Source organism: Heloderma suspectum, chromosome 6 (genome assembly GCF_057233095.1).
Source record: "Heloderma suspectum isolate Gila_16-S chromosome 6, 16-S_ref, whole genome shotgun sequence".
Taxonomy (NCBI): domain Eukaryota; kingdom Metazoa; phylum Chordata; class Lepidosauria; order Squamata; family Helodermatidae; genus Heloderma; species Heloderma suspectum.
Genome location: NC_139463.1, coordinates 53,492,218 through 53,512,696, shown reverse-complemented (window position 1 = coordinate 53,512,696; position 20,479 = coordinate 53,492,218). Strand labels below are relative to the sequence as shown.

Genomic DNA, 20,479 nt, shown 5'->3' with positions numbered 1-20,479 from the left:
CTCACTTCTTTGGTGGGGGCTCCTGGAGAAGGACCGCTGAGGATGATCTTAAGGTCCAAGCAGGTATATATGGGAGGAGATGGGTCCTTCAGGTAGCCTGCCCCAAGCCGTTTAGGGCTCCGAGTGTTAATACCAGCACTTTGAATCGGACCTTTGAAAATGGTCCGGAAACTTCAGCTGGTCCAAAACAGGGCAGCAAGACTGTTCATGGGGACTGGCCAACATGATTATATTATGCCAGTACTTTTCCATCTGCACTAGATGCCGATCCAGATGGACAAGTACTGGCGTGATATGATCACATTGGCCAGTGCCCGTGAACAATCTTGCTGCCCTGTTTTGGACAAGCTGAAATTTCTGGACCATTTTCAAAGGCAGCCATTGTTTCCAGAGCATGGATAACTGCAGCTAGGCTGTCTCTGTCCAGATAAGGGCATGGTTGGTATATCAGCCTAAGCTGATAAAAGGTGCTCCGTGCCACCGAGTTCACCTGTGCCTATAGTGACAATGCTGGATCCAAAAGCGCCCACAAGCTATGAATCTGATCCATTAGAGGGAGCGCAGCCCCCTCCGAACAAGTTGAACATCACTTTGCTGGGCAGATGAACCACCCACGAATAGTACCTTCATCTCATCTGGACTGAGTGTCCATTTATTGGCCCTCATCCAATCCATTACTGTGCCCGGGCACTGATTCAGAACAGCCTGCATCTGATGAAAAGGAAAGATAGAGCTGGATGTCATCTGCATATCGATGACATGTCACCCGCACCTCCAGATAACCCCTCCCCCAGCAGGTTCATGTAGATACTGAACAGCATGGGGATAGAACAGAACCTTGTGCAACCTGATAGCATAGCTGCCAAGGCACAGAGCAATAATCCCCCAGCACCACCTTCTGGAATCAGCCCTCTGGTTAGAAGCTGAACCACTGCAGCACAGCGCCGCCAACTCCCACGCAAGACAACCTAACTAGAAGGGTACCATGGTTGATGATATCAAAAGTTGCTGAGAGGTCCAAGAGAATCAAAAGGGTTGCGTTCCCCCTGTCCCTCCTTTGGCAAAGATCATCCCACAGGGTGACTAAGGCAGTTTCCATTCCAAAACCAGGCCTAAGGCCCAACTGAAATGGATCTAGACAATCAGTTTCATTCAAGAGTGCCTGGAGTTGACCAGCAACCACATGCTCAAGCACATTGCCCAGGAAGGGGATGTTTGCTACTTGCCTACATTTGTTAACCTCATCCGAAACCAGGTTAGGCTTTTTCAGGAGTGGCTGGCACCACTCCCTCTCTCATGGAGGAAATTACAACCTCTTGGACCCAGCTGAATATCTCTTCCCTAGAAGATACAATAAGCCATGGAGGGCAAGGGTTAAGCACACAGGTGGTTGACCAGACTTGGCCAAGCTGACTCTGATATCGATATAGTGCATAGTAAAAGGCAGAGGAAAGAAAGGGTTGTTCAGCTATTAAATAAGGATGGCAAAATGATAACAGATGACAGAGGAAAGGCAGAGGTGCTCAATTCCTACTTTGGCTCAGTCTCCTCCCAAAAGAGGGTCTATGACCCCCCGGCAAAGGCGAAGTACAGGCTGAAGGGGCAGGATTGCAGCTTGAGATGGATAGGCATATGGTCAAGGAACACCGAATTACTTGGAATGAGTTCAAATCTCCATGGCCAGATGAACTGCATCCTAGAGTCATAAAGGAACTGTCAGAAGAACTCTCAGAACCGCTGTCTATTCTCTTTGAGAAATCATGGAGGACAGGGGAAGTGCCGGATGACTGGAGGAGGGCTAATGTTGTCCCTATCTTCAAAAAGGGTAAAATGGAGGAACCTGGGAATTTCGGACCAGTCAGTCTGACATCAATCCCTGGGAAAATTCTGGAGCAGATGATGCAGCAATCCATCTGGAAGCACCTTGACTACAATGCCGTGATGACTCGAAGCCAACATGGATTTGTCAAAAACAAGTCCTGCCAGACAAACCTGATCTCATTTTTTGATCAAGTAACCTCCCTTGTAGACCGTGGGAATGCTGTAGACATCATATACCTCGACTTCAGCAAAGCTTTCGACAAAATGCCCCATGATATCCTGATGAGCAAACTAGCTCAAAGTGGGCAAGCTGAAACAACGATCCAGTGGATCCACAGACTATAGTTGGCTACAGAATTGGACTCAAAGAGTGCTTATCAATGGGACCTTCTCAAACAGGGGAGAGGTAACGAGTGGGGTACCGCAGGGCTCAGTCCTGGGCCCAGTGCTCTTCAACATCTTTATTAATGACTTGGAGGAGGAGGTGCAGGGAATGGTTATCAGATTTCCAGATGACACAAAATGGGGCGGGATAGCTAAAACTTTGGAAGACAGAAACAAAATTCAAAGTGATCTGGATAGACTGGAGCGCTGGGCAGAAAACAACAGAATGACATTTCATAGGGATAAATGCCAAGTTCTGCATCTAGGAAAAAGAAACCAAATTCACAGTTACAAGATGGGGGAGACGTGGCTCAACGACACTCCAAGCGAGAAGGATCTTGGAATTGTTGCCAATCACAAGCTGAAGATGAGCCAACCATGTGATGTGGCTGCAAAAAAGGCAAATGCTATTTTGGGCTGCATTCATAGAAGCATCGCTTCCAAATCCCAGGAAGTCCTAGTTCCCCTGTACTCAGCACTGGTTAGGCCTCATCTGGAGTACTGTGTCCAGTTCTGGGCACCAGACTTTAAGAAGGATGCAGACAAACTGGGGAGGGTTCAGAGGAGGGCAACAAAGATGCTCAGGGGACTGGAAACAAAGCCCTATGAGGAGAGACTGAAAGAACTGGGCATGTTTAGCCTTAAGAAGAGAAGGCTGAGGGGAGATAGGATAGCGCTCCTCAAGGACTTGAAAGGCTGTCCCAGAGAGGAAGGCCAGGATCTCTTCTCCATCATCCCAGAGTGCGGGACATGGAAGAATGGGCTCAAGTTGCAGGAAGCCAGATTCCGGCTGAACATCAGGAAAAACTTCCTGACTGTCAGAGCAATACAACAATGGAACCCATGACCTGGGGAGGTGGTGGGCTCCCCCACACTGGAGGCGATCAAGACGAGGCTGGACAGCCATCTGTCAGGGATGCTCTGACTTGGATTCCTGCATTGAGCAGGGGGTTGGACTCGATGGCCTTGTAGGCCCCTTCCAACCCTACTATTCTATGATTCTATGATCTCGGATCCAGGAATCCAAACTATTCTATGTCCCCCCAGACGCTGCCTAGGACCCATAGGATTGCTCTCCTCACCTTCAAAATGCTACGCAAACTCATCACAGCATGCTGCTGATTATTCCACCATCTCTCTCCTTGGCCCAGATTGTAGTAGGCAATGAACCACTCAGAAAAACTCCACCGGAAGACACTGAGAAGCTGCAATGGTGGTGGAGAAGAACTCCCTGTTTGCCATCATCACCACCATTATCGAGTAGGGTCAATAATGAGCTTGGACCTGTGTTTGTCCAGGCTCGGCACAAATCTTCCACCTGCATTCTAGCTGTCTGCACTCTTGTTTCATTGCCCTCAGCTCAGGAGTATATCAAGGAGCTGGCCAGGCTCTGCTCAGGGAGATCATGTCAGCTGCCTGAGTCATCCCTGCATGCCACAGAGCGACCAGGGCTTTGACAGGAGCACCAGTGATACCAGCAGGAAAATCCCCCAGAGCCCTCTGGAATCCATCGGAGTCCATTAGCCTCTGGGGCGGACCATTTTGATAGGCCCCCCACCTGTGCAGAGGGGAAAGGCTGCTGAGAGCCTAAGCCACAATAGGAAGTGATCCAACCATGACAATGGGAGAGATGTTAATTCCCCCACTTTCAGATCACTATCCTCCTGCCCAGTTGAGGAAACTAAATAATGTGTGTGCCGTCTTACATGTGTTGGGCTGATGACATGTGGAGACAGCCCCATGGTTGCCAAGGTGGCCATGGTTGTGAGCCACCCCAGATCCAGCAGCCTGGGCATGGAAGTTAAGATCCCCCAGAGCTGTTGTTCTAGGGGTGTTCAACACCAAATCCAAGACCACCTCCATCAGCTCAGGGGTAATAAGGTGGGCAGTACACCAGCAGAATCCCTAATCTGTCCCAGGGACCCAACTCAAAGTACGAACACTCAAGATTGGCACTCAAATGAACAGGAAGCCTAGAGAGGGAGATAGAATTCCTATGGACCACAGCAACCACCCCCTCCCCAAATATCAAGTTGATGGTGCTGCTGCACCAAATACCCAGGAGGGCACAGCTGGGAGAGAGTACCCCTCCCAGTTCACACACTGAGGTCGCACACTGGACATATGCCCGGTCAGCCCCCTCATCCGCAGTTAAATCATGGATGAGGGGGATTTTGTTTTGAACTGACCTGGCATTCAGCAGCAGCAGCACCAGACCCGGGGGCATGCTGGTAAGGCCACCAGGAACCATCTGGTTGGGGGAAGAAGCAGAAGAGGGATAGCCATAAGGTGTCTAGCCCCTCTTCTCCTCAGCTGGCCCCTTAATCCCCCAACGCTGTACCTCCCGCTATCCATGACCACACTACTAGGGGCATCCTCTCCCACCCACCCTGATTATTCAATTAATTTACCAGGCATATCTTAAATTAACTTCGTAAAATGGAGGGCCTTGGCCCCCAGTGCAACAGCCATGAAGGAGCAGGTGAGTGTTCGTAATTGTAGGGCCACCTTTTAGCTCAAGCTGCTGGCAGAGAGATATGTGTGAAAACACGGCACCCACTTGTTGTCAGGAGCGCCCTAGCTGCCTCTTGCAGTCCCCTCCAATAGCCAACTCAGGACACAGACGACGAGGATTCTTTTCAAGGCTTTATTCCTTTATTCCTTTATGACTCTTTCAGATACTAATCACTAGCGACTAAGCAAGGAACAGCACTGGGGAAAGATAGCAGAGTAGCCTAAGCTCCAGGTAAGGCAGTTGGTCCCCATTTGAAGGAGAACCACGGGAAGACTCTGAACCTATGGGCTATGGAGAGATCCTCCCTCTTTCCCTTGGGTCCTCGGGACCCGACTGTTGTTTGTGCGCCAGGCGAGCACTACGCCTCCTTTCTATGCCCTCCATCTGTTGCCGCTCCCTGCGTCTGCGCCGAGCATCCAGCAAGCCCCCCTCCAGCACTCTCTCACTGCCAGGGTCACTATCTATCCCAGGAATGCTGGCAGGAGGAATCTCTGCCAGCTGCTGTGCTTGTGAGAGATGAGCGAGCTCCTCTCCTACAGATTGCTGTTCCTCCTCAGAATCAGAACTGCTCTGGGGCTCTATGGGCTCAGTTTCCACCCTAACACTTGTGCTGTGAAACTATATATTTCTCAGTAAATAAAGGAACAGGTTTGTGATTGATGCTGAGAAGACAGAAAGAGAGGAGCGGGGTGACTCACCGTGGGCTGTGCAGATGACTGTGTTGAGTCAGTCCTTCACAGATGCGCTAAGACTGTTCCGCCACAGGGTATATGGTTTCTGAAACAGAAACCATTAGTGATCTTAAGGTGTTCGCTGAGCAAGTGGGCAGTGGGGAAGGAGAAGGCTGTCCCTCACTCCTTGCTCAGTGCTGGAGTGAAAACAGGTCACAAGGCCCTTGTGAATTAGGTCCTGTCAGTGTCTGTTGTGAATCACAACCAATGCAGTTGAGCAACAGGTGAGGAAAAAAGTGGGTCTCCACTCAGTTGGCATGAATCATGCAGATGGTGGCAGGGAGTGTGTGTGGGAAATACGAATGGCCTTCTTGCAAATGTCTGGTTTGTGAAGATATAAATGCCCCATTGAATGCATGTATGTGCCTGTGGAGAAAGAGGGGAGGGAAGGGTGTGTGGTTGCTAGTGGAAAATGTGGAGTACCAGCTCCTGAGAGAGAAGGTTCTGGTTCAGTCAAGTGAGGGGGAGCCCAGCAATACGAGCACAGGAAGAATCATAGAATAGTAGGGTTGGAAGGGGCCTACAAGGCCATCGAGTCCAACCCCCTGCTCAATGCAGGAATCCAAGTCAGAGCATCTTCATGGAGCAAGTTCATGGCAGAGGCAAGATTCAAACTGGGGGCTTCCTGATTGGCAGCTCAGTCTATTCGCCAGTATTCTACACCAGGCTTTCAGTGAGAACAGAAGAGGAGGAAACAAAACTCACGAAGAGGGCTTTGCCCTGAAGGGCCTGCCTGTGCAAATGCCACTCTGCTCATCATGACACAGTCAACATCCTGCTCTCTATTCTGTGCTTGGACCAGAACCGGTTGCATACCTCAGTTCTCAGAAGTCCCTTTAGCTCTTGCCTTCTTTCTTAGGCTGTTCTTCACCTAAACCTCTGGGATGCCCACATCTCTTTGCCTCAAAATCCGTGGCATCCGTTAAGCAAAGAAGCTGTCGTTCTCGTGGTTGCAATGCTGAAAAAGGAGAATTATTGGTCATTATTTGTTTTATTACATTTGCATCTTGCCCTTTCTCCTGCGAGCTCAACAACTGTGCATATGGCCCTTCCCCCCTCCAGCAAAAACCCTGTGAGGTAGAGTAGGGTATGAGATAGTGACTGGCCCAAGGGCACCAAAGAAGCGTTTTGCCCGGGTTTGAATCTGGGCCTACTGAGTCCTAGTCTGACTCGCTCACCACTACATCGCGCTGGCTTCGAGGGGATAAAGCGAAGGTGTGCTGAATGCCCCTTGAGAAATCTTGCTAGTCTTACTGAACCTTTTTTGGTTTCCCTTGAAATCCATGAGATGATTTTCCTGAGCAGGAATTTGCCTTGAAATGTTTTGCTTTAGGTGAAAGTTGGTGGTAGTTCTAATCCTGGCTTTAAGAAGAGCCATGCTGGATCAGACCAAAGGCCTATCTAGTCCATTCTGTTTCCCATAGCAGTCAACCAGATGCCTATGAGAAGCTCACGGGCAAGGCATGCGCACCGCAGCATCATCTCACTCATGTTCCTCAGTGCCCGATATTCAGAGGCATAGTGCCTCTGATCCTGGAGGTAATATACATATTCATCGTGACTGGTAGCTATTAATAGCCTCATCCTCCATGAATTTATCTAATCCTCTTTTAAGGCCATCCATGTTGGTGACCATCACTTCATCCTGTGGTAGCAAATTCCATAGTTTAACAATGTGCTGTGTGAAGTATATCCTTCTATCTGTCCTGAATCTCTCACCATTCAGCTTCATTGGATGATCCTGTGTTCTAGTATTATACTTTTTCCATATCTTGCATACCTCTGTCATGTCTCCCCTTACTCACCCTTTTTCTAAGCTGAACAGCCCCAAACATTCTAACCTTTCATCACAGGAAAGTTGCGCCATCCCCTTGATAATTTTGGTTGCCCCTTTCTTCCCCTTTCCCAGCTCCACACTATCCTTTTTGAGATGTGGAGATTAGAACTGTACACTGTATTCTAAGCATGGTCACACCATAGAATGCATAATGCTATTGGCAGTTTGGGGCTGCAGTGGCTTAGTGGTTAAGACGCTGAATTGCAGACCGGAAGGTCAGCAGGACAGCAATTCGAGACCCGAGTGCTGCGTGACAGAGTGAGCTCCCGTCTTCAGTCCCAGTTTCTGCCAACCTAGCAGTTCGAAAGCAAGAAATTGCAAGTAGATAAATAGGTACCGCCTCGGCGGGAAAGGTAACAGCGTTCCGTGCACCTCGGTGTTCAGTCATGCCGCCACATGACCACGGAAGCGTCTTCGGACAGCGCTGGCTCTTCTGATTAGAAATGGAGATGAGCACCACACCCTAGAGTCAGACACAACTGGTTGGGGACACCTTTACCTTTTTATTGGCAGTTTTATTTTTTTATTCCTTTTCCAGTGATCCAGCAGCAGCAGCAGCAGCATCTACAGTTCTATACCATGCAGTCGCCAAAGCTCTCTGGGCAGTTTACAAAAGATTAAAACCTTAAAAATACAATAGAAAACATAATAGAAAAACCATTTACATACAAAAACGATAAAAACAATTAACAATAGAAATCCCAGGACCGCTTAAAAACTTACCCTACGCTGTCAAAGAGAGAAAGGAGATTCTTGTACTGAGCAGAGAGTTGGACTCAGTGGGCTCAATGGCCCCTCCCGAATCTATGATTCTAAGGGGCAAAGCTACTGCTACATCAGCCCCATTGGCTTACTCTGCTTGGGTCCAAATGGGTGGGCTGGGCTAAGGCCGCTGTCACCGCTGACGCGACTACAGCAAGGCCCCTTGAATAGCAGCCAATTGTGGCAGGGTGGGCGGGGCTATGCTGTCAGGGCAACAAGCACTGCTGACTGTTAGGTTGCGCTGGATGCTTAAATTGGAGGCTGCTGCCTATTGGCTGCATGTGGAATGTCTCTTCCCATCCCCATTATTGTCCTCCCATTTTCACCTCCCTTCCTGGCACAACCCATTTCAAATTTCAAACATACACAATCCCTGCCGCCATAAATAAAGGGGAGAACAAAAACATTGCCTCATTAAAAAAAATCCATCTGGCAATAATAATGGTGACAGTGCATAGTGTTTTTTTAACTGGCCAGGCTGGCAGCTTTCTGGTTAATCAGCAACCTCGACAGGGAGTTATTTGTTTGGAACAGCCCTCAAAAGTTGCCACTTCAGAGACAATGTGTTGATCTTCTCTAACAGAACCAACAAAGACCACAATAAATGAGTTACTTTAAGGTGCCACTGGATTATTTATTTATGTATTTTGTATTTTTCTAGTTTTAAAGGGTTCTCTTGGACATGGGGCAGTATCCTATGGTGCCCACACCAGTGGGTACTACTGGTAATACAACAGGAAGCTAGCTGTTTTTGAAACAACCAGAAATGAGAGGAAATGCCCATTTCCAGAAAAGGGCAGGTCAGCAGAGCTCCCAGAAGGGAGCTCTGCTGACCTGTCCCATTCCAGAAATGCTAATTTCCGGGGTGGTTTTAGAAAATACGGGTTCCTGTTGCACTCACGGTGCATCCTGCTGGCACAACAGAACTAGACGGAGGTGCTGCGGCAGCATAGGATACTGCCCAGGGTAGATTTTTCAAAGCAAAATGTCCATGCAAGGTCTAGCTATTTCCTATTAAAGACTCCCCATAAGAACCTGGGTTGGTGCAGTCCCCACATAATGACTGGACCATGTCACAATTGCATGTGAGACCCTATAGCAATCCTGCAAAGGCGCATTGGATTTATATCACTTTCACTTGCATGTATCCCTCCCAAAGAATTTTGGGAATTACTTAATGAAGGGTGTGAAGAATTCTCTGTTAAGAGATCTCTAGGCGTTTTAGGCTGTAATCTTATACCTGCTTACCTGGGAGTGCGCTGCTAAGCTCTCCAAGGAATGGGCTAAACATGAAGCTTTCTAAGCCAAATTACATCCTTTTCTTTTATTGAGAATGAATCCCACCTTTTTATTCTCCCAGGCCTTTTTAAAGGCCTTGAAAAATAATGTTAAACTATTGCTTGTCTTATTTTTAATGATATTGTATTGCTGTTTTTTAAAATTGTCTTTTTCCATGTTTTAGCTGCTTGGATATTTATTTCTTCTTTTAAAATTATTTTAAATTACTGTTGTTGCTTTTAAAATTTATCAAATATTTAATGTGTTTCAAAACTGATTTTATTGTATTTGTCAGGCATGTCACCCTGAGAGCTTTGACGATCAGGTGACTTATGGACTGAATAAATAAATAAATCATGCAACCTCCTGTAAAATTTACTTTTGGGGGCTACCTGGTTGCTTTCTCTTCTGATACTGTTTTTCTTCTTAATTGTCCTGCATGAAAAAAATTGTTTAAACTATGTGTCACCTCTTTCTTTTAGAGGAAAGTTCTGTTTTTCTTTTTTTATAAAATGCAAATTATTTTTTTTGAACAAGAGATCCCTTGGCCACCTCATAGAACTACAATTCCTACTTGTCCCTGGAGCAGGTCTGGTCGAAGTCATTTTATAGCATAAAGCAGAGTAGCAACTGCCATAGACGCACACCACTCCTCCAAGTCAAGGATGGGGACCAGTCAAGTTATTTTCCATACGTAAGGCAGAAAATTCCGGAGGCACCTCTCCCCCTCCCTGGCAGTAAAAATACAACAAAATTACAGTAAATTTGCTGCCTTTTCATGTAACCCAAAATCAGTTGCCTGAGGCAGCCATCTGTTGCTGTTTTATAGTTACAGGGACTTCCTTGTTTTGAGTTGTGGCAAGGTTTGTCAGTTGAGGGCACCAGAAGAAGGGGGAGGTCAGAGAACAGAAGAGAAGAGAAGAGAAGAGAAGAGAGGAGGAGGAAGTGAGTGGGAAGAAAAATGTGGTAAATAAGAGCGTAGAAATAAAGTGAAAATCTGTTTGCTTTCAGCTTTTGTTTCTAGGTCCTCCTTGCTAAGAATAAAATGCAAAACTGCCTCTCTCTGTCTAGTGGGAGAGAGGGGGAATGCCTCCTAAACCAATTTTAAATGTGTGCGTGCCTTAGGCTCAGGCTTTAGGTTGCCATTAAGAAGTCGGTGCCCTAATTGTAGTAGAAGCCTTCAAAAGCAAGAGCATCGGGTGCTTGCCTTATTGGAAGAAGCAGGAAATAAACATGGTTTGGGATCAACAAACAGCACGCTATCGTTCTTGAGCAAGATTGTGTCATATTTGGGGGCAAGGGTGATGCAACATGGTTGTCATGGGAAGAAAAGCCATGAATGACTTTCAGCACAGGACTGGAAGTGTTCAGCTGTATATTTTTATCATTAGGGTATATGTGTGTGTGTGTGTGGGGGGGGATCTCCTGAAATGTCTTTTCACAGCTCCACCCATTTCCTAAATCTGTAGTTATGCTAAACAATGCATGAGTGGGCAAATATTTCTTCATTGATTTAATTTGGATGGCATATTTTAACGTTGTTTTGGACTTTAGAAATGTGTTTGCAGGAAAGGGCATTGGGGTTCATATTGTTGGCTGGGGAAGAGCTGCTGGGACGCAGGATAGCTCATGAGGTGAGGGAGCACGGGTGTAACAATGGAGACGCAAGGCCTGGCGTCGCCAAACGGAAACATGCCAGCATGCACTGCAGCAGCGTTGCATACCAGAGTGTCCAGTTCTCTGTGCATTGTCCTTTTGCAGTTCAGATGGTCCTAATTTTGGCCTAGGAAGTGCCGTATGCCCGTGCAGGGGTGGGCAGCCTCTTGCTAATCCAGCCCATGGAGGCTGCCCATCCGGCCCACAGAAACTGGGCTCCCACCGCAGGGCCTGCCCACTCCCCTCCCCAAGCCCACTTCCTGGCCTGGAGGCTATCAGGGGCTTTGGGAGGAGGCAGGGAAAAGAATCCCTTTCAGTGGAGGGTGGGGGCTCCGATTTCGGTGGGGCTTTGAAGCCATTCCGGGTTTCAGCCAGAACTCTAAAGGACTATCCAAGGTGCTGAACCTGTTTTGGGGATAGGTTTCAGCTTGGAGAGCTCCTTTAGAGTTCTGGCTGGTTCTGACTGAAACCCAGAATGGATTCACGGCCCCACTGAAATCTGAGCCACCAGCCTCCACTGATCCCTTTGTTATGTCCAGTCATGGATTGGAGATAACAGGGGCGGTTCCCTCTGGGAGTGGTGGTTGTGTACTCATCTGGGGCTTGCAGGAGCTCCCACAAGCACCAGACGAGTGTGCTCCTCTCATCTTTCACCTTCCTGTCATGGGGGAAGGCAAAGGATGAGCAAAGCCAGCCTGAGCAGCTGCACCCGCCCTGCGTCCCCACCAACCAGTGGGAGAAGGTGCGGCACAGTGAAGCTGGTTCCTGGAGGGCATGCTGGGTGGATCGTTGTGCCAGTCTGGGACGAAATGCCATCGGGGGTCATTTGATGTCATTCAGCCAAAGGATGCCTGGGTGGGAGGTCACCCACATTTCATTTGCCTGTCCCTGTTACTAGAGCCAGAAACAGCTGCAGTGTTTGGCTTGGAGACCCCTGATATTGGAAACTGCCTGCTCAGCACCTCCTGCAGGTCAGATGTCTGACATGTGAACCAGCCTTGCCTGAATATTCTTCTAGCCTGCTTGTTCCTTTGGAGCTCACTCCTAAACATTTTCCTTTATCTGATAAGAACTGTGTTGTTACTCCTGCCACTTCTGTGTCCACCCACAGGAAAGGTTCCAGGTCAAGAACCCGCCTTCTGCCTACATCCAGAAACTGAAGAGCTATCTGGACACGGGGGGATTCAGCGGAAAGGTGACTTCTAATGGGCTGATGTAGTCATGGTATTTTACTTTCTCCCCCAATGTTCTCCCTGTCCCCATATGAAGGATATTTTTTTTTCCAGAAGATCCTATTTTTTTTATGAAAGATTACTAGGATGGTTCAGCAACCTTTTGGCATATGATCAACATGAGGTTCGCTGCTAAATGTATCTTTTCCCTGCCTTCTCTGTACTGTACCTCCCCTCCCCTCCCCTCCCCTCGATAATACCTGATTTCTCTGTTGGTACCAGGATAATTTTTGTAAAAATGCAGTGGCGTCCAAGTCACAAGACCACTCGCTGTGTGTGATCTTTTCTTTCTAGCCAGAATTCCCTGAATCCTTCATCATGAGCAGAAACGTCCATTTTGCATGCTGTCATTGAATTCACAATTTTTGAAGGTTCGCAGGGGAATGCAAAATTTACAGCAAACCAGACAAGCTGCAGTTTTGTTCATCTCTGCAGACTTTGCCAAGTGTGGTTTGAGCAACTGCATGCAGCATTTTGATATCTGCTCATGGCCAGGAACCCAGATGTGCCATTAGCACTGAGCATGGCACAGTAGGGCAGGATGCAAAGTGCCTGGCCATGCATGTGTTAGTGCTTGTGTTCCCTTAGACTTGTGCAAGTGTGTGTTTGCCTCATTTACTTAAGTGGTGGCAGACGTCTGCATTTTGTATCAAAAGGGGCTGCAGGTTGAACTTGGGTAGCAATAAGGTATACATGTTTAAGTGTCAAAAGGTGCATGCAACACAAGCAGTTGTCAATGGCCAACATGCCCTTAAACACCTGGGTATCCCTGCAAGAAACTCAACAATTCCCATGGTCCAAACTGGATTTCTTAAATTTGAATCATGACATGTATTTGAGTAACAGCCTTTATTTGGGGCATTTGTTCCATTTATTTTCAGTGCTGATGGTTTTGACCCTTACCAATAATTTTGTCCCAAGATGCTGTAATCATTTATATGGAAGCTCAGCATAAAACATCTTTGTATCTTGGTGTCTTTTTTAATTTGTCATTTTAATTTGTTTTGTTGGCTATAGTTTTTGGTTGTTCTAATTAATTATTTTTTCACAATTTTTGTAAATAGGCTTGTCTGTTTTCTCTAGACAGCCCCTGAAGAATGCCTTTTTGGCTGAAACACACTGGGCTCCAAATATATCATTAACAGCATCTTGGGAAGTGGTCTCCCTTTTGATAGTTGTTTCAGTGGATACTTTCCCTTTCGTGCGTGCGTGTTCACAACAACAACAACAACCACCTGCTTGCCTCCCTTCTGGTAATAAATAAGGAAGCTGCACCTGGGGAAGAAGCAGGCCCCTACTTCAGTGTTTATTGCAAAGAAACCTTATTTAAATGCACGAATGCGAGTGCTGCATATGTGCTGGCAGCAACCCAAGTAAGAATCTTGGCAAGAAATGTCACTTCTACACCAAACTTTTAACTTGTGGGGGATTTTTGTTTTGTTTTGCTTTCTTCACACAGTTTAAGAGGCGGGTTCAAGAGTCCACTCAGGTTCTTCGGGAGCTAGAGATATCTCTGAGAACAAACTATATCGGGTTAGTACCATGCCCAATGCTGCGGTATTGTTCATCTGCTGATTAGTTCTCCCACTGGTCATCCCCACTAGTGTGCAATGATGATAATTCTCCTCTCTCTTGTTTTGAGGACTTGGAGGGGCCCAAACCACCTTGACTACTGCCTTCTACCACTTCCAGTGGTCAAAGTGGTTCTCAAGACACAATTTCCATAGAACAATAATTACAGTAAGCACGCGTGTGTCAAAATGAGAATTTCATAATGCTTCATTTTTTTATTCCCAGAGTGTGCTTTGCCTACCGGAAGGAGAGGGGAGGCACATTTTGCCCAGGATTCAAAGCACTTCTGCATGCGTGCAGTGGGGACTTTCCTTACCCCTTTTATGTTTGTAATGCAATAATCCAGAGAACTTGGGTTATTGAGGTCTTAAAATTAAATTAAGTTAATCCCTCCTTCTGACTGCCAACTTTATGGTGGGTTAGATGCTATTCCAGAGAATCCCCCAACCTGAAGATGCACCTTTTGGGGGGAAGTGTGAGGGGCTGCTGGGGAACTGAAATGTCCCAGTGCATGCCGGGAAGTATTTGTATAATTATCCTCAATATTTAATTCAGCTTTTAGCCTGCCCTATCCATAGGGCAACTCAATATGAGTTGCAGTTTGAGGTTGATGCACAACACATATCTAGATGAAAATTTGAATTTTAAGAAACTACAACACACACCAAGAGTTCAAAACCTCATTTTTTAAAAAGCTCATTTAAAAAAAAAAAAAAGATATTTACAACACTCTCTCCAACACTCAGAACTTTGGTGAGTCAGTCTCTAGGAAAGAAGAGAGTCCTACAACTTCAGGAGCCACCACTTAAAATGCCTTTCAACATCATCTGATGTCCAGGTTTGACACAGAGATAGAGAAATCAAGAGGGCATCCTCAGGGCTTTGTACAGAAGGTCTATTTTTGGTTTTTAAAACAACGGTACCAATGTTTTCTGTAGTATTAATGTTGCTATGGCAGCAATTCAGAAGCAGCAGCATTACGATGGTCAGAGGTATTGTGCGCTATTTTACTGCCCTAGGTGAACCTTAATTAGAATCATAGAGTCAGAAGGCCATTTAGTCCATGGAATCCAACCCCCAGCTAAGTGCAGGAATCCAGTTTAAAGCATCCCTGACAGATGGCTGTCAGTCTCTCCTTGAAGACCTTCAGGGATGGAGATACCACCTATCATATCCCCCGCCCCCACCGCCCTCAGTCTTCTCTTCTCAAGGCTAAACATACCCAGTTCCATCTATCTTTCTTCATAGGACTTAATTTCTACTTTCTAGTCCCCTGATCATCTTTGTTAACCTTCTCTGAACTTGTTCCAATTTATCTGAATCTTTCCTAAAGTGTAGTGTTCAGAATTGGACACAATATTCAAGGTGAGGTCATAGAATCATAGAATAGTAGGGTTGGAAGGGGCCTACAAGACCATCGAGTCCAACCCCCCGCTCAGTGCAGGAATCCAAGTCAGAGGATCCCTGACAAATGGCTGTCCAGCCTCGTCTTGAAGGCCTCCAGTGTGGGAGAGCCCACCACCTCCCCAGGTCATGGGTTCCATTGTTGTATTGCTCTGACAGTCAGGAAGTTTTTCCTGATGTTCAGCCGGAAACTGGCTTCCTGTCACTTCAGCCCATAATTCCGTGTCCTGCACTCTGGGATGATCAAGAAGAGATCCTGGCCTTCTTCTCTGTGACAACCTTTCAAGTACTTGAAGAGTGCTATCATATCTCCCCTCAGTCTTCTCTTCTCAAGGCTAAACATGCCCAGTTCTTTGAGTCTCTCTTCATAGGGCTTTGTTTCCAGTCCCCTGATCATCTTTGTTGCCCTCCTCTGAACCCTCTCCAGCTTGTCTGCATCCTTCTTAAAGTGTGGTGCCCAGAACTGGACACAGTACTCCAGATGAGGCCTAACCAGTGCTGAGTAGAGGGGAACTAGTACTTCCCGGGATTTGGAAGCGATGCTTCTATGAATGCAGCCCAAAATAGCATTTGCCTTTTTTGCAGCCACATCACATGGTTGGCTCATCTTCAGCTTGTGATCGACAACAATTCCAAGATCCTTCTCGCTTGTAGTGTCGTTGAGCCACGTATCCCCCATCTTGTAACTGTGCATTTGGTTTCTTTTTCCTAGGTGCAGAACTTGGCATTTGTCCCTCTTCAATGTCATTCTGTTGTTTTCTGCCCAGCGCTCCAGTCTATCCAGATCACTTTGAATTTTGTTTCTGTCTTCCAAAGTATTAGCTATCCCTCCCAATTTTGTGCCATCTGCAAATTTGATCAGCATTCCCTGCACCTCGTCCTCCAAGTCATTAATAAAAATGTGGAAGAGCACTGGGCCCTGGACTGAGCCCTGCGGTACCCCACTCGTTACCTCTCCCCTGTTTGAGAAGGTCCCATTGATAAGCACTCTTTGAGTCCGATTCTGTAGCCAACTGTGGATCCACCGGATGGTTGTTTCATCTAGCCCACTTTGAGCTAGTTTGCTCATCAGGATATCATGGGGCACTTTGTCGAAAGCTTTGCTGAAGTCGAGGTATATGATGTCTACAGCATTCCCACGGTCTACAAGGGAGGTTACTTGATCAAAAAATGAGATCAGATTTGTGTGGCAGGACTCGTTTTTGACAAATCCATGTTGGCTTCGAGTAATCACGGCATTGTTGTCAATGTGCTTCCAGATGGATTGCTTTATGATCTGCTCCAGAATTTTCTCAGGGATTGATGTCAGACCGACTGGTCTGTAGTTCCCAGGTTCCTCCTTTTTACCCTTTTTGAAGATAGGGACAACGTTAGCCCTCCTCCAGTCATCTGGCACTTCCCCCGTCCTCCATGATTTCTCAAAGAGAATAGACAGCGGTTCTGAGAGTTCTTCTGCCAGTTCCTTTATGACTCTAGGATGCAGTTCATCTGGCCCTGGAGATTTGAACTCATTCAAAGTAATGAGGTGTTCCTTGACCATATGCCTGTCGATCTCAAGCTGCAATCCTGCCCCTTCAGCCTGTACTTCGCCTTTGCCAGGGGGGTCATAGACCCTCTTTTGGGAGAAGACTGAGCCAAAGTAAGAATTGAGCACCTCTGCCTTTTCTTTGTCCTCTGTTATCATTTTGCCATCCTTATTTAATAGCTGAACCACCATTTCTTTCCTCTGCCTTCATTTCTTCATTTCTCCATGTAGCTGAAGAAAGCCTTTTTGTTGTTTTTAACATCCCTTGCTAACCTCAGCTCATTCTCAGCTTTAGCCTTCCTGACGCCATCCCTGCAATTCTGTGCTATCTGCCTTTACTCTTCCTTTGTTACTTGGCCTTCTTTCCACTTCCTATATGTGTCCTTTTTTGTTTTCAGGTCATCCCTAAGCTTTTTGTGAAGCCACATTGGCTTCTTCTGTTGTCTTCCACCTTTTCTTCCTGTTGGAATAGCTTGTGATTGTGCCTTGGGAATTTCCTTTTTTAAAAGCTCCCACCCATCTTGGACTCCTTTTCTCGCTAGCATCGCTTGCCATGGGACCTTGCTGATCATTGTTCTGAGTTTATGAAAATCAGCTTTCCTAAAATCCAGGGTACGCGTTTGACTACACTCGGCTTTTGCTTCCCTTAGAACCAAGAACTCAAGTACAACATGGTCATTTTCCCCCAGAGTTCCTGTAACTGCTACTTTATCCACTAAGTCATCTCTGTTGGTTAGGATCAAGTCAAGGATAGCTGATCCTCTAGTTCCTTCCTCTACTTTCTGTAGGAGGAAGTTATCCGCCACACAAGTCAGGAATTTCCTGGAGGGACCATGTTTTGCCGAATTTGTCTCCCAACAAATATCGGGGAAATTGAAGTCCCCCATTACTACTACATCATAAAATTAAAAAATAAAAATAATTTAAAAAAATGTTAGGGGCCTCCCCCTTGACCTCCCCTGGCCAACTCCTGTTTGCTCCCCCTGTTCGCTCGCTCTGTTCGCTCGCTCTCTGGGAGCTTGCCTGCTTCTGTAGTCCCTGGACCAGCTGGAGCAGCTTGCTCTGCTCTGCTCTGCTCAGCTGGGAGGCGGGAAACATCAGGTCTGAGCAGTGCAGAGTAGAGAGGAAATATTATTTCCTGTGATTTATAAACTATACTTCTATTGATGCAACCTAAAGCTGCATTTGCCCTTTTTTGCAGCCACATCACACTGCTGACTCAGATTCAGGTTGTGATCAACTACAACTCCAAGATCCTTTTTACATGTACTACTGTCAAGCTAGGCAACCCCCATCTTATAGCTGTGTTTTTGATTTCTCTTTCCTAAATAAAGAACTTGGCACTTGCCTCTGTTAAATTACTTTCTGTTATTTTCTATCCAGTTTTCTAACCTATCAAGGTCATTTTGAATTTAGTTTCTGTCTTCTAAGGTATTAGCTATCCCACCCAATTTTATGTTACCTGCGAATTTGATAAGCATCCCCCCACCTCTTCCTCCAAATCATTAACAAAGATGTTGAAGAGTACAGGGCCCAGGACCGAGCCCTGTGATACCCTAGTTGATACCTCCCTCCAGTTTGATGAGGACCCATTGATGAGCACTCTTGGAGGACGGTTCTCCAGCCAGCTGTGGAGCCACCTAGTAGTAGTGCCATCCAGCCTACACTTAACTAGTTTGCTAATCAGAAAATCATGGGGTACTTTGGCAAGTGACTTTGTGAAGTTAAGATATATTATGTCCATAGCATTTTCATGATCTACTAAGAACGTGACCCAACTGAAAAATGACGTAAGACTAGTCTGGCAGGACTTGTTCTTGACAGATCCATACTAGCTTCCAGTGATCACTGCAGTAGTGTCAAGGTACCTACAGACTGAGGAATGTATAGTCTGCTCTAGAATGTTCCCAGGTATTGATATCAGACTGGCTCATCTATAAATCCCTGAATATTCCTCTTTGCCCTTTTTGAAGATAGGGACAACATTTGCCCTCCTCCAGTCCTCTGACACTTCATCCAGTCTCCAGGATTTCTCAAGATAATAGAGGTTCTGAGAGTCCACCCACTAGCTCCTTCAACACCCTAAGATGCAATTCACCTAGACCTGGGGACTTGAGAACCCATTTAAGGTGCTTAAGCATTCCCTGGCATTTGTCAACCTCAAGCTGCACTCCTACCTCTTCAGCCTGTTTGACACATATACAACATGGAACACAGATCCTCTTTTGGAGAAGACCGAGCCAAAATATGAGTTGAGCAGTTCTGTGTTTTCTTTGTCATCGATCAGCATTTTGCCATCTTTGCTGAGCAGCTGATCTACTGTTACTTTTGTCCTCCTTCTACATTGAACATATCTGAAGAAGTGTTTTTGTTATTCTTCGCATCCCTTGCAAACTTCAGCTCATTCTTTAGCCTTCCTGACACCAACTCTAAAATTCGGGGCTATCCGCCTGTACATTTCCTTAGTGATCTGTTCCTCCTTCCACCTCCTATGTGTGTCCTTTTTGATTTCCAGATCATTGCTAAGCCTTTTGTGTAGCCACTTTGGTCTCTTCCAGTTTTTCCTCTCATTGGGGTTGTTTCTGATTGTGCTTTTCATATCTCCTTTTTCAGGAACTCCCATCCCTCTTGCTCCTCTTCCTGTTGGGTTTTCCTGCTATGGGATCCTACTTATCGTTGCTCTGAGTTTATTAAATTCAGCTTTCCTGAAGTCCAAGGTACATGTTTGACTTCTTTCAGCTTTAGTTTTCCTTAAAATAAAGAACTCAGGTATTACATTTTCACTTTCCCCCAACATTCCTGTTGCTTTTACCTCATCAACTAACTCTTCCCTATTGGCCAGAATCAAATCAAAGATGGCTGATCCCCTCATTCCTTCCTCCACTCTCTGAAGGAGAAAGTTCAGGAGTGTGTGCAGACTGTGCTTGGCAGTGTTTGCCCCCCAGCAGATAACCAGGGTAATTAAAGTCTTCCATTACTACTACTTCATGCTTCCTTGAAATATTTGCAATTTGCTTTCCGGAAGAATCTACACCTTCTCCTTGGTTGGGTGGGAGGTAGTAGACTCCAACCACAGTATTATTTTTATTCCTTCCTGCATTGATTTTAACCCAGATGCTTTCAACAGGGCAGCCACCTTCATTCTCTTGAATTTTTGTGGAGGTGTGTACATTTCTAACATGTAGTGCGACTCCTCCTCCGCTTTTTACAACTTCTGTTCCTTTTGAACATATTATATCCTTCACTTGCTGAGTCTCAGTTATACCTATTAAAGGCACAATCCTATCAGGATGGCTTTAAGCCTCCAAACTTGGAGGCTTACAGCCATCCAATGCAGAGTGGGAGGAGTGGCTGAGGCGATTTTTGCCTGTGTGCTCCTGCTGCTCTGAATTTGGAGTAGATGGGCTTTTTGCCTGTCTAGTTGGATTCAGGATCCAGGAATCCCAACTATCCTATGGCTCTCCCAGACTTTATGTAGGGACCATAGGATTGCTCCCTAAGTCATACTTACTTTCTTGAATCAAGGGTTCAAGCTCATTCTGTTTATTTCCCATGCTCCGAGCATTAGTATAAAACCACTAAAAGCCGTGAACCTTATGCTCCAATGACCATCCTGCATTTTTATGAAGAAGTTTAACAGGCCCCACTCTAGCTGCTGTCCCTGTTCCTGCTACAGTACATTAATTTTATTTATTTATTTACAATATTTGTATACCACTCCCGATCGAAAACAGATTCTGGAGTGGTGAACATAAGAGGTAC

General features: G+C 46.2%; 1 protein-coding gene across 6 annotated transcripts in view; it reads left to right on the top strand.

Moving 5' to 3' along the window:
- The window catches only part of FMNL1 (formin like 1), a 181,476-nt gene that overhangs the window by 61,580 nt on the left and 99,417 nt on the right, over nt 1–20,479 (top strand). For 4 of the 6 annotated variants that reach the window (XM_084804350.1, XM_084804349.1, XM_084804354.1 and 1 more), the window contains exons 3-4: nt 12,096–12,179; nt 13,676–13,749. In XM_084804350.1, the coding sequence (XP_084660476.1) occupies nt 12,096–12,179; nt 13,676–13,749 (158 nt within the window). Of the gene's footprint in view, nt 1–12,095; nt 12,180–13,675; nt 13,750–19,370; nt 19,435–20,479 lie in introns of those variants that run through there. The other 2 variants (XM_084804352.1, XM_084804353.1) reach the window with 2 other exon arrangements.